The sequence below is a fragment of the Heteronotia binoei genome, chromosome 4, assembly GCF_032191835.1.
Source record: "Heteronotia binoei isolate CCM8104 ecotype False Entrance Well chromosome 4, APGP_CSIRO_Hbin_v1, whole genome shotgun sequence".
Lineage (NCBI taxonomy): Eukaryota > Metazoa > Chordata > Lepidosauria > Squamata > Gekkonidae > Heteronotia > Heteronotia binoei.
The window spans coordinates 50812978-50827790 of record NC_083226.1 but is presented as its reverse complement, the minus strand read 5'-3'; the positions used below and the strand labels follow the sequence as shown (position 1 = coordinate 50827790).

The window sequence follows — 14813 nt, the reverse complement described above, 5'->3', positions numbered from 1 at the left end:
TTTGAGCATAGACCCTTCTATTGTACCCAAGATACACCTGGTGTTCCACATTAATGAGCTGGTGATACTACCTTCCCTCTGCCCAGATCTGAAACATCCAAAGGAAATGATGTAGTACATGCTGGATATGCATAGAGCTAACAGCATTTATCTGAGGAGAACAGCTCTTCTCATACTCTTGGATTCTTTATTCATAAGCACAGAAGTTAAAATTTGGGCAAAAGAATGTCAAAAACATCTATAGCAGGGGTGGCCAACGGTAGCTCTCCAGATGTTTTTTGCCTACAACTCCCATTAGCCCCAGCCATTGGCCATGCTGGCTGACCATGATCTATAGTCTTCTGGAGGGGTCAAGTTTCAGTGCATACTTAATAGGGAAGAGAAGGCGCAGGATGAGGTCATCTCAGGTGCCATCAGCAGGGGAAAGGACAGGGCTTCCTTTTTTCCTCTCTCGCTGTCAAATGGAGTCTTGTGAAACACTCACTTAGCACTGAAAATCACCTGTACAGAGATGCTTTGCCTTTAATAGTGGCATGGCAGAGAAACATTCAACAAGTGACATTCAACCACATACCTCACCATGTGTGCCTGCTGTCCCACTCTCTCCCCCCCCTCCCAGCAACCAGTTACTTGCAGGCTGGATAAGAGCCCTGGACAGGCCAGTTCCAACCCCCAGGCTGTATGTTTGATGCTCTTCATTTAGATATTTCAGAAATATTTCAAAGGAAGCAGTATTGAATTGATCCTTGCAGTTGTGACAAATGGCTTCTTCTGGCACTGGCGAATGCAGGTATGCTGACAGTATAGAATGAGCAGTGTTGTTGTGTAAATTTTGGGGGGAATTTTCGTTACTGCTTATGTAGTATGCTTAGAAACATTGCATAATTTAATGAAAAAATTGTTATCCTGAACTGAATTTGCATGTTTTGGCAATTCCCAATATTTATGCTTGTATAGAATGTAATCATGATATTTATATTCTGTTGTTACTTGAAGGAGCTTAGGTTTGTATGTGTATGTGTGTGTACCTGGAGATCCCCCAGAGTTATAATTTATCCTACAGGGCCCTACAGTAAAATGGATGATTTGGAAGGTAGACTTTATATCATTGTGCCCCAGTGAGATCCCTGTCCTCCCCAGGCTTCATTCCCAAATCTCCAGGATTTAGCAACCAATACTCTCTCTAAACTGTGGAGTCTTGTGAGCAAAAATACTACTTTGTGAGCGACTGTCATTAAAGTTGTGAGAAACTGCATAAATTAGTTTGCTCTGGGGCCATTTTTCCTGAGCTATGACAATAATGTGTGAGCCAGAGGCTAAAAAACTGAGCTAGCTCACACTAACTCAGCTTAGAGGGAACACGGTTAGCAACCCTAAGATCTATTCAGGGAAGATAGTCATTTCCCAAAGGATGTGAAGTAACTGAGTTAGGATTTAAATTTGGTTCATCTTGGTTTCATCCTCATTCTAGATACTTCATATTATATACAGCTTTTCCTATATCTATCTTCATCTTTTGAATTTTTTCATTATCAAAGCCAGTTTATACAGTACTGTACATTCTCTATTCACTCAACAAGTAATGGCCATTTTGTAGTATTCTATATATTCAAACAAATGTGTGATCCATCTAACATAGATGCAGGTAGCAGTGTTCCCTCTAAGCTGCAGTCTTGTGAGCAAAAATTCTACTTTGTGAGCTACTGGTATTAAAGTTGTGATCTACTGACATTAAAGTTGTGAGCTACTGCATAAATTATTGTGCCCTTTTTCTTGAGCTAAGACAAAAATGTGTGAGCTGGAGTCTAAAAATCTGTGAGCTAGCTCACACTAACTCAGCTTAGAGGGAACACTGGCAGGCAGTACTTGCGGCTAGAAAAAAATGTCTTTGACCCCAGGAATTTCTTCTGAGAAAAACTGGTTGTCCAGCTCACAATATTTTAAATCTGTCTCTCATGACAGGAACAGGCTTTTCTCTTACAATCTGTGCCCAATTCTCAAAATCAATGTAAAGAAAATATGCTGCCTTGTTTTTTCTCAGGAAGTGAAAATTAAGAATGAATAAAGTAGCAGTAAACCTTTACTTTCTCTTCTGTAGCACTGTTATTTAATTAGCTTTCAGTTTTGATCTGAAAAGACTAAAGCTAATCTTTTTGTCCTAGACCTTGTAATCTTTCAAAACCTCATCAACCAATTATGCTCCAGAGGGGTTAAAACAGTACTAGCTTCCTCATTATCTCCACTTGAAAATCTTTGGCTTGCTGTACAAATCTATATTAGAGCTTCTTTTAATAGGTCCAATTGAAAGAAACATAATTCTGGCTTCAAGCATTAATTAACATTAATACAGTTCACTCTTAACTTTTACCTATCCTCTTTATTATTTTTTTTATACCTTGATTAAATTAAATTACAGAAGAAATGACTGTAGAATTAACTTTTTAAAAATCTCTGAAAGATGGAACCTCAATAAAATGATCAAGGTAAATGGGATTTTTTGATTGGAGGGAAAAACAACCTGTTTGAGGGCTATCATCTGTTTTGAACAGTTGTGAGAATGAAACATAGCTCTCAGAAGGCTTAAACAGGCCTAAACAACATATTGGCTCCAGGCTATAGTGACCTCCTCCCAAAGTCATCTTCAGGAGTTCCAAATACCCATTATTTGCAGCCCCTTTTCACATTTGGGAGAACATGTAGCAAAAGCCAAAGTCTGTCAATTCCTGTGTCTACATCTACACTTTTTCTCCAGTTTCTGGATCCTGAGGTGCATAATGGATTTGGTGCCAGTTTCCTAGCCTACAACAGCTAACCAGCTAGTCATGTTGCTTGTCACAGCTGTATCTGACTCTTTCTCAGTGATAGGAATTGCTAGGAAAGTGAAACCTATGTGTGCTATTGTTAGCAAATTTGCTGGATAGAAATAATATAAAAAGAACCTGGAAGAAAAAGGTGGGATGGGAGGAGTACAGAGAGGAAACAGTACATCCCAGCTCAGTGAATTCCAAGGACTCTTGATGCCCATGTGCTTCTTCTCCAAAACAAATAACCAGTGCTAGCTATCTGCTGCTTCATTGAAGAAGGAGGTGCTTCAGAAGAACCCCAAAGGGTACTGAGTGATGGGACTATAGACTTGTGTTGATAGAATAGAGAGCAAAGAAAAATGTTAAAAGGAGGAGAATTTAGAGAGGCTTGTGTTGGTACAGAGAGTATATATGAAAGCAGAGGTACAATAATGAAAATGGCTAAGACAATATATTTTAAAAACTCTGTTAAAAATACGGCAAAAATTATTTTCATGAGGTTAGCATAGGTATGTGGTCTTTTTGAATTCGTATATAAAACTGGCCCTAAGACTGATTTCAGCTGGTTTGACATGGTACTGATTTTATACTCTTACCTTCCTACCCTAGTGTATGTCGCAGTTTAGGCTGCAGGGTTTTATTTATTTGTCCAGGAGAGTTTTGATTATAGTCAACATAAGCCAATAATGTGATACTGTGAAACAATAGATCAGAGCTATTTCTGGTTGCCATAACAAAAGCATCACGTTGTAGTATTTAGGAAGTAATAGTGCAATTCTGTTCAGATCTGATAAGGCCTCATTAGCAACACTGTATTGAATTTAGCCACTGTGCTTTGAGGAGGCTGTTAGCTAACTGGTAGGGATTCAGAGAAGATAAAAAGCCTACAAAGAAAGATATAAATGAGAAAGCTGATAGAACCTAGTAGTCAGTGTAGTGTATAGAAATGCAGGATTAAGGAGGGAATGGTTTTCAACAACGCAATAAAAGGAAAATGCTTGTTCTCTATAGCCACCAAAGTCATGAGTTTTAATCATAGGAACCTGTCTGATTGAATTGTATGTTGGTCAAAAGACTGTAATAAATTACTACTACTACTACTACTACTATACTACTACTTATAGGAACCTATGGGTTTTTAAGGACAGTTCACTAAGAGCTGTAGGAATTACACGACTCAGGGTTGAGGTTCTTCGCACCAGTCTCTGTCTTGTCTGACAGTGGTCGTTTACTTTATACATTATTCTTTACACAATCATTTAGTAGAAGTATGCAGAATAAGGAGACAGATGTTTACCTTAGCTATACCCCAAATGTGTGTTCCAGGAAGGAGGTGAAAGGGCAGAACATTCCGAGGCCCTCAGCAGTCTTGCATAAGGGCAAAGTATACAGAGGCTTAAGGCTGCCTTCTAAGTCTATAGATGAATTCAGGACAAGGTTGGTTTGCCAGACCGTTGACCTTTCCTTCAAAGAGCAACCAAAAGATCTAGTATTTTTGCAGTACCCTGATGTAGGTCTTTCTGTCTCTAAAAGCTGCTAAATCATTGATGGCCAACTGTCAACCACACAACTCCTGGTAAGATCTAACCCCAACAGGAGATAGCGGATGAGATCACTAGTGTGTGTAGGGGGTGAGGAATAAAAAAGTACCCAATACCTAAGTCCCTGTGTTCGGTGTGAGGACAGGAAGGGCAGAACCAGATCCCTGGTTTCAGAAAACTCCCAACCCCCCACTTCAAAGAGCAGAGCAGATCACTAGCAGGAGTGGTGGGGGAGAGGGAAGACAAAATAGCTGAATCCCTGTGCTGAAAGTCCACTGTACCTTAATCCCAAACCCCAGCAACAGACAGCTGATCAAGCAAACAGAAATCAGCTCTGCTAGCTCCATGCCTTTCTTTTGCTTCATCAGCCAACAAAGGAGGGGGAGGGAGGAGGACTCAATATGAAGAAGGAGGTGGAGAAGTTTGGCTTTATACCCCGTCCTTCACTCAGTGTCTCAGAGCAGTTTACAATCTCCTTTCCCTTCCTCTCCCTTTCCCACAACAGACACCCTGTGAGGTAGGTACAGCTGAGAGAGTTCTTTTGAGAGCTGCTTCTTGAGAGAAGAGCTCTTAGAGAGCTTGTGACTGACTCATCGTCACATCAGCTGATGCATATGGAGAAGTGGGGAATCAAACTTGGTTGTCCGAGATTAGATTCCGTGCTCCTAACCACTACACCAAACTGGCTTCTGAGCCCATAGACAACAATGGGAATTCTGTTATTTGCAGCCAGCAGTGTATGCTACGTTTTGTCAAGCCCCTATCAGTGTTTTTAAGGCTGGAGAATTCCACCTTGGAGTTTTGTCAAGAGTTTGATTGGCAGCAGTCTGACTCTACTCACGAACCACCTCAAACCATGCTAAAACTTGGTAAAAATTTGTTATGGTAAATCCTCCATAGATATCTCTTTACAGACTGTGAACCGGCTAAAATTTATGAACTTTAGTTCGTCAGCCATTCTGTGTCCATGTCTACGGGTTACCTTTAAGTATGGAACATTGCTGCGTGTGCATAAACATGGTTAGCACCAACTACAGTTATCTTTTAAATCCCAAATTTTGACCGGTTGCCAACCATGGTTTATTCCACAGAGTCAAAAACTATTGTTAGCTTCAACTATGATTACATGAGATCAAATGTAATACTAATCAGAAAAAAATGCAGAGGGAGAGAGGAACATATGTTGAATGCTCCAGGTTTCCTACCCATATGTAGGGGCAATAGCACAGTGTTATGTCCTAATCAGGCTGGTATTGTGAACTTAGGGTTGCCAAGTCCAACCCGAGAAATATCTGGGGACTTTGGGGGTGGAGCCAGGAGACACTGGGGTGGAGCTAGGGGGAGGGGGAAACGGCGCCGGGGAGCGTGGCGAGCGCTGCTGCCTCTTCTCCGCACGCTTATCTGCTTCCTTCTTTCCAATGGAGGGAAGGCATTTCCAAGGCGTTGAGGTCCGTGCAGATGTGAGCGCCAGGACTCCCTTGGGAGTTTAATGGTGCTTGCCAAACCCTTGCTCCTGGCTCCCCCCACCCCAAATCCCCTGATATTTCTTGAGTGGGACTTGGCAACCCCGCATGGAGACAGCAGCCTGCAGCCACCTCCTCCTCTGCCCGAGGCTCTGTTTACGCGCCAGGCGCCCAGCCCCAGTCCACCCCCCACGTGGCCCGGGCAGACCTATCGCTAGCTGGCGGCCGCCTCCAGCCAGGCCCGGTGTCCCCCTTCTCCCCGGAAAGCCCAGCTGGTCTTACCTGCTCCGGACCGGGCACACGCGGGGCTCGCCCCGGGCAGTGCGCAAAGGGTGCACTTGGCACGGCAGCGCACAAGGAAACTTGGCACGGGCCGGCGGGGAAGGCGCGAAAAGGAGGAGGAAGAGGCGGCCGTGGGCGGGCCGAGCGGGGGCCCAATCGCCTGCCTTTGTCACCTGGCTGGGCCGCATTCCGCGCTGGAGCCTGAGCGGTCGGGAGCGGAGCTGGAGCCTCCGTAGCGGGTGAGCCGAGCAGGGGCGCGCAGGGTGAGGGCGCATTGCTGGCTGCATGCCCAGGGGGCGCTGCTCGGATGCAAGCGCTTGGGCGTGCAGTGCAGCGGCGCGGCGGCCTCGCCCCCTCAACCCCCGCTGGTGATGCTGTTCACCCCCAGCATCCTCCCCGACGCCGCCAGCAGCAGCAGGAGGACGCTGCTTCTCCCCCCGCTTCCGTTTTGGGGGGGAGCGGGGGAAGAGGCTCGGAAACCTGGGGTCCCCCGGTAGAGCGGGGGGGTTGGGACCCCTATGTGAACTTCATAGGACAGTCTTTGCAAAGTTAATTTGTTAGGCAAAATAATTTACTCATTTTGCACAATGTTGCTATTTGAAATATTAATTGAACCCATGTAGTAGGGTGAATAAAAGTACAGGGAATGAAATGAGAGTTTTTTTAACGCTGAAAAGGTAAATTTCCTGTCCTGGTTGCCCTGTTTTGCATAGAATGCATATAGAAGTCACTCTAAAACTTTTTCCTCTTATGATGTTGTCACATACTTATTAATAAGCTTCCAAAATATATTCACTTACCACTTAAGAGTTTTCTTTCTGTAAACAAAAGAGCACCTTAGGTACAAACAGCCTCAGAAATATTCTGATTAAGAGTTTTTAGGTTCTTTTTGACCCAAGTACATATAACATAGGGGTATAAAAATACCCCTCGAGTTTTTTCGCAAAGCACTGATCCATGAAAGCCTTTTTAAGTGTGTTGTGTATATATGTATTGTTTGTTTAAATATTTATTTTCTGCCTTTCCTGTGGCTCAGGGCATCTTACAAATAACAATTCTGAATAGACCCTCCTGCAAATCTGATGACCCTTCCTGATAACCTGGAGAATATTTCCTTTACCATAGAGAGATGGGGTTGAAGAAAATCTCAATATACAAACTGAAATTTATTAATTTTAGATGTTTTTCTTTAAAATTTATGAACCTTTATGTATTCTAATATCCTAGGATCAAAACAGCTTTTGTTATTTCAAATGGATGAAAATATATAACTGTATAAAAGAAAAGATATATAGAAGGGGTGTGTGTGAATCTATTCAGAAGAAACATTCTGCCTCATGTAAAAGTGTATTCTCAGGCTCTGGATGTTTGTGTACTGTGAAACACATGGTCACCATTGATATTTTTGGGTTTTGTAGGAACTTTTTTACCCCAAGATAACATTGGAATTTGGTTTGGTGTATTAATATACCCCAAAATACAGTGTGTATATGTATGTGTGTGTATGTTATTTTACCAATTGTCCCAACACTTGTTTCTAGAAATTCAGATAAGATTATGCTAACTTTAATAAATCTTTAAATATTCAGCAAATATGTTTTCCCCCATTATTAGTGCTGTAAACTTTTTTAGATGTCAAACATAGCACCGTGCATTTACTGTGGTATGATGATTGCTTTATACTGGTGCTCAATTGGACTGATTTCCATTTGTAGTTCTAGTGTATACATGACTGGATTTCCCTCACTGCCTAACTAAAAATAAAAATTTTGTCTTGACCATCTCACTTTTTAAATAAAACAAATCTTTTTTTGAAATGTCATGGAGATTTGAGCCCCGTGCCCCTAGTGCAGGCTACTCTCTCTTTTTAATATGTTGCATAAGATTACAACTGTAATTTGAATAACAATAAATTGTATATATTTAACAATGGTGCAAAGAAATGAAAGGATAAGGGATAATTATGTCAGCTGCAAACTGACTTGCAGAATGCAAAATAAAAGCTTGAAATTCCATGATTTTGTTGGTTGTTTCCTCCCCCTCCCTTTCTTAGAGAACATCTGGGCAACAAGAAGAGATAAACAATCTGGTACGGAGGAAAATTGCTGTAGATGAGGAAAATGTCATCTTGAAGAGTGAACTCTGCCTCTTGCAGCAGAAATTTACAGATAAAATCCAGGAACTTAAGGTATATTGACTTGTACATACAATGAAGATGGCCCCAGCTTTGAAGTTGCTCTTTGAGCTGCATCAGTCTTTGTGGCACAGAAAGTGACAAGCTCAGAGGAAATATAGCCTTAGGCCTTAGCCTGTACCATCCAGTTTTTTCTCATGCACAAAACTCGAAGAAAGATGCTTTAAAGTGAGGAATCCACGCTTTATAACTTTCAGATAAATAGTTAATGATGGAAATGGAGCAAAGAAAGTAGGAGTGTGAAGATGTGGCTTCGTGTAATTAGATTCTGATGGGACTGGCATTATTAATTGATAAAGCAGAGGTCTGGGAGGATATGTCTGTGTGGGTCTCAAAAATAGCTGGGGACAGCATCAAAGGCAGCTTGATCAATTAATGGGCTCTTTGCAAATGTGTACTCATCAAAGCTGTCATCCAGCTAAAAAATATGACCCTTCCACCTGCATGAAAGAGGCCAATAAAAGTACACAGGTGACCTTGGCCATCAAATATAGAAGAAGCTGCTGTGAGGGTAAAACTGCACAGTTTATATTTGCTGATTAGCTCTCACTTTTTCCCTCTCCTCCCCCCCCCTCTTTTTTTTGTTTATCGGCCCTTGTGGTACTGTTCTACAGGACACCAAGGAGTGTGCAGTGAGAAAGGAAGAGCAAAGCAGGCTGGTTATAAAAAATCTGGAGGAGGAAAATGAGGGATTAAGTACACGCTATGCTGACCTGCTAAATGACCTGGAGAAACTGAGGAAGCAGGAGGCACAATGGAGAATAGAAAAATCTGGCATTGATGCAAAAATAAAGGTATGAGAAGGAACAGGCTCCTGGATGTGATTTCAGAACTGGCTTCTCTCAGGCATTATGCTACATGTTATTTTCTTTAAATAACAAGTTATATATTCATAACCACCAATGGGGACTGACATTCATTTACATTCCTTCACTTAAGACCCAAAGCTTTTTAAAAATTGATGTTGCAAAGCAGGAAGCTGACTTCAAATAGCCACCCTAAAATGTAATCATTAAATAATAAAAGATATTTCATTCAAATATAAACATGTAATTTTTTTTTTTTTAAAAGTTGGAAATAATCCTGTCCAGAATCTCTTCTCCCCTCCCCCAAGTCAAATTGTTAGCCAGAACCTGTATCCAAAAGAGAAGAACCTGGCAAGATTGGACCCAGTGGTCCATCTAGTTTAGCATTCTGTTGACCAGTTGTCAACTAGAATGCATTTACTTGGTAGAATGTATGCAGAGTATTGTGTGTAAGTGTGCAGAGCATTTTAGTATTGATTTCACTGTATTTACTCCATTTTATACCCTGATTTTCTTCTTAGCAGAGACCCAAAGTGGGTTATATTGTACTCCTTTCCTCCATTTTATGAGGTAGGTTAGGCTGAGAAAAGTCTGTGGAACAGCGGGGATTTGAACCTGGATCTTCCAAACCCTAATCTAACACTTTAACCACTCCTTATGTTGCTTTTAAAATAGTTTTATTGACATACTTTTTTGTTTTAATATTAACCTTCAAAGGTCTTTCAAGGTTGATTGTTCTATTTTTTTAAAAATACAGAATGTCCTATACATGCAGATTTCAGTGCAAAGCACACATTTATGGGCAATATGTCTTACAATTGTTTTATTTGTATGATCTATCTAGGTTTTGTATTTTTAGGTAAAATCACAATTATAGTTATACTTACTTGTTTTTGCATTGTTGAAATATTAAAAAATCTACAAAGTTGTATTATTGTAGATATAATAAAAGCTGAATGTGTTGGCTCGATCCTCAATTTTTATTGGAAGTTGTGGCTACCACAGGAGTGGCCTTGCACTCTGTCTGTCATCACTCACCCCTGTCATTGGGTAGCCTTGCTGTAACCTGCCTACTGCCGGCCCTGTCAGGCCAGAACCCCATCAGAAAGCTTTGAACGAGACAGTTCTCTTCTGAGAGGTTCTCCTGGAGCCTTACTGATTACTCCTGCCTCTCAGACCATTTCCTCCCCCACCAACAATGCTGCCACTGTTTTGCCACCTCCAACTAACACTTGTCAAAGTTGCAGTCACCCAGTACACAGACCCTGCTGCTGCTGTTTGAGAGGTGAGGTATATATATTCTATTTATACATATGCCAGAAACTCCTCATTATGGGGCAGTATTCCACCTCTTCATTTACAGCACAGTCTGTGATTGAATCCAGTGAGAACTAATATCACGGGGCAGACATACTTGCATAAGTAACATAAATAACTATATAAAGTGAAGCAAACTTTGGCAGAAAACGGTTCAAACATCTTTAACTGAAATAAAAGGAATGTTCCATCACAATGGGGAAGGGGGAAGTTCAGCAGCAGCAGAAACAGACTCCATAATGACTCTTTCCACCTTTCCACCTACGAATAGTCTGCACTCTTTTTATTCAAATTAGGCTACAGTGGGCTACTTACGGTACTTTAAGAGGCAGGAAGCCATTTGAAGGCTCTGTTTCACTCCCCTCCCCACCTGCAAGTATGAGGTGGTGAAAGGCAGGCTTCTAATGGCTGCCTATCTCCCTGCCTGCTTGCCTGTCTTCCTGTAATTTCTCTGTCTCCCTGTCTTCCTTCCTTCCTTTCCCTTTTTTTATTCCCTTCTCCCAAACTTTAACATAACTCTAACTTCATTCATTCCTCTCATTCGTTCTCTGTCTTTGTCTTTTTCTTTCATTCTGTCTATCTTCTCCTTTTTATTTCTCTCACAGACCTCATTTTGGGCAGGAGCTCACAGGAGTGGAGTTCCAGAACCTCTAAATTTTATTGCACTCTCTTAAACCCCTCCCCTCAAAAAACTTGCTTTTGGGCTCCATTGTTCAGACCTCCTGTGAGAATTTTGCAGAACTCGTAAGATTTGACAAACTTTCTAACATTTTTCCTCACAAAAAATGGGGAAATAACCAAAACATATAAAGCAGACAGATGGAAATCTTCATCATGCCATTGTGTCCACATAGGAGAAAGTAATTTTAAAAGTATGATGGGAATAAGGTTAGAATTATAATTCAAGAAGCATATTAAAGTAGATGCTGAGCTAATATAATTTAGTACACCTTCTGGAGATGTCAGGGATGTGTGGCATATGGAAATAATTATGCAAATGAGTTGTGCTAATGAACTCTGGCACCTTTTCTACAAAATGACCCCTGCTCTCACTCCTCCCCCACCATCATTTTTATACCTCCCTTCCATTCTTTTTCTGTCTTTCTGTCTTTTTATTTCATTCTGGCTGTGATCACACACTAAATAATGCACTTTCAATTAGGGTTGCCAGATCCAACTGAAGAAATATCTGGGGATTTGGGCGTGAAGCCAGGAGGCATTGGGGTGGAGACAGGAGCAAGGGTGTGACAAGCATAATTGAACTGCAAAGGAGTTCTGGACATCACATTTAAAGGGACCACACACCTTTTAAATGTCTTCCCTTCGTTGGAAATATTGAAAGATATGGGTGCCTTTTGTGGGGCTCAGAGAATTGGACCTCCTGGTCAAATCTTTTTGAAACATGGACAGTTTTTTGAGGAGAGGCACCAAATGCTATGCTGCAAATTTGGTACCTGTACCTCAAAAAACACCTCCACTAGATCTCCAGATACCCACAGATCAATTCTCCATTATACCGTATTATAGGGAATAATGGAGTATCCAGCAGACATTCCCCTCCCCTCCCCCACTTTCTGATGACCCTGAAGCAGGGGGAGGACTTCCAAACTGGGGAATCCTCAGTCCCTACCTGGGGATTGGCAATCCTACTTTCTATTTTCAATGCACTTTCCAACTGGATTTTACTGTGTGAACTGGTAAAATCCAGATGGAAAGTGCTTTGAAACTGGATAGAAACGGCATTATTTAACATGTGTGATTGCAGCCTCTGTCTGTCTGTCTTCCATCCTTCCATTTCTCTTTGGCTGTTTCTACACTTGGCAGAAAATCCTATCTTTGTGTGTATTTAAAAGTAATCGTCTACATTGCATATCGCTGTCACTTCTGTCTTGCTTTGCATTTTCTTAAGTCTTCTACATTCATTTTTTTTTTGAATGGGCAATGAAAGCACTTTCATCCTGGAATTGCCCTGCAGTTCTCAAGAGTACTTTTGAACAGAAGTTTTCCTCAACATGCAGATCTAAGTTTGTAATTGTAAGACTTTCCCTCCAAGTTTTAAAATTCCTCCCCAAAGCCCCATCCATCATTCACTTGTGAGAGCACTGATTCAGGAAGTTGCTAGGTGCACTGCTCAGAGGTGCATCAACGTGTGCTCTCCTCTGAGCAGGGCTTCCCTCACAAGAAAAGCCCAGCTCAGAGGAGAATATGCTCCGCCCGGCTGCTCTTGCGAAGGCAGCCAGGCAGGGCTTCAGTGAAGCTTCTCCGAGCTGGGCTTCCCTTGCAAGGGAGGCCCAGCTCAGAGGAGAATATGCCCTGGTTGGCTGCTCTTGCCTTCAAGGTGAATGCAACCAGGTGGGGCATCAGCACGGCTTCTCCGAGCACAACTCAGAGAACGCTTCTGAGATGCGCTCTCAGAAGTGCTCTGTGCCTTTGAGAGCACACTGCACAAGCCCAGCTTGGCCCACCCCTCCTTCCACACAGCTGCACCTGCTCTCCCCATGGGTGGGGCGTGCGGCAGCAGGGCAGGCACAGGTGGGGGGGCACAGGACTGGTGCCAGCCTGGGGTGCCTGAGGCCCTAGGACTGGGCCTGCCAGAGTCCCAGGCAGGCGAAAGAGATAGTGGCAAAGGGAGGCAGCCTCCAAGTGGTGGAGAGGTTCCTTGCCACCCTCTACAGCTGCCTGGGTCCCAGGCAGGTGAAAGAGGCAGCGCGCAGCAGCAATGTGTGCACTGCCGTGCGGCGGGGGGGGGGGGGGGGAGGAATTCTTGCCTGGAGCTTCCTTTTCAAATATAGAAGTAAAACACTGGAAAAGGTAAGGAGCATCTTTTTAAATGTAGAAACATTTTAAATGGTGTGAGTTTGTAGAAGGTGGATTCAGTGCTCAGTACATCTGGAGCAAAGCTGAATGGAGAAGGGCCTTTCTCTCACTCTTTTCTCCCCATCTTTTCCCTACCATTCTCTCTCTTTCTCTCTCTCTCTTTCTTTCATTGTTTGTCTATCTTCCTTCCTTCCTGCCACCTACACATTCATCACCCGCTTCCCAAATATTTTTCTAGGACCCGTTGTGTTTCTTACTTCAACAGGCTTTACTGCTAGTATCTTATAAAGGCTTATCTTTGTTTCCATAATGCTTTGTTGCTAAAACATTATCAGAAGTGAATAATCTTTTGACATCTCTGCAGGTATATTTATTTATTTATTGGACTTTTAGACCACCTTTAGTTGCAAGCAGGGCTTAGGACAGCTTGTATTAAGAATAAAATACAACAAACAATGTTAAATCAACATTAAAACACAGTACAGTTCAGTATTAAACAATCTAAGTTGGTGACTAATTTGGATAGCAATTAAAGCTTCCCTAGAACCTCTAATAGGGGGCGGGGTTGGAGACCCAAGAGTGCCAGACTGCTTGCTGTCCTGTCATTGTCCTCAACCCAAAGGCCTGGTGGAACATCTCTGCCTTACAGGCCCTGCAGAAAGGTAGTAAATCCTGCAGGGGGTGGATGAACTTTGGCTGGCACTTCCATCAAAGTGGCAGCCAGGGCCGAGAATGCCCTGGCCCTAGTCAAGGACAGCCATTTCTCCCTCTGAGGTGGAGGCCATCTCTATGGGTTATTCTCATCCATCCTTTGGGGAGGCAGGAAATACTTTTTTCAACTTCCTGTTGGCACCTTCAGAGTGACCATTCAGTTCTATTCCTGCCTCAGTAGGGAATAGCAGCAAGTTGATCAGGCTCAGCCTTTAACTTGAGAATTTTCCATTCTTTGTATTTTCTTTTCTATTTGTGTTTCTTTCTATATCTTGCATCTTTTTCTCCCTCTGTCTCTTTGGAGACCAATGGGAGATCAATCTTTTTTGCACTTTCAAAGTGTTCTTGCCTAATTTTCTCTCAACCAAATGGCAGAGGTGGAACATTCAAATGCCTTTACAACTGACAGAGGGTCAGAAGTATTGGAAATATGTATCTGTTTTGTATGTCCTTTGCAATGTTCTAAAGTTCCAGTCATTATAGGGTTAACACTGTGCTTGATTCCCTATTGTCTGCATGACCTGGAAGAAGATACTGACTGCTGTCAATCAAGGTCTAGAAGCAGGAAAACCTGTTTTGTCTGTTTGGTCAGTTAGTCAGGTGACTTCCTTTGTTCAGGCAGAGAGTTCAAGAAGAAGGAGGAAGTAGTCTCCATTAAGCACATGATCTTCTAGTGTGAGGATGTAGTTCTATAGTGTTTGTTATTTTCACCTCCCAGGACCCTTTCCCTGTAGAAATAAATGTTTTTCCTTTTTCATGTTAAATGCCTCTCAATGATTATTTGATCCAGTGATCCATCGCACTGTTTGAGATAAAGAAATAGTATTTCAAACAGAATTTCCTAACATAATTGGTAGCAGGAAGCATGGTTTTTGCTA

At 42.3% G+C, this 14813-nt stretch overlaps 1 protein-coding gene across 1 annotated transcript in view; it reads left to right on the top strand.

Moving 5' to 3' along the window:
• CNTLN (centlein) overlaps window positions 1-14813 on the top strand; it is a 380111-nt gene that overhangs the window by 65634 nt on the left and 299664 nt on the right. Inside the window, exons 4-5 of the mRNA XM_060236541.1 lie at window positions 8144-8278; window positions 8899-9078. Coding sequence (XP_060092524.1) covers window positions 8144-8278; window positions 8899-9078 — 315 coding nt within the window. The remainder of the gene's footprint in view (window positions 1-8143; window positions 8279-8898; window positions 9079-14813) is intronic.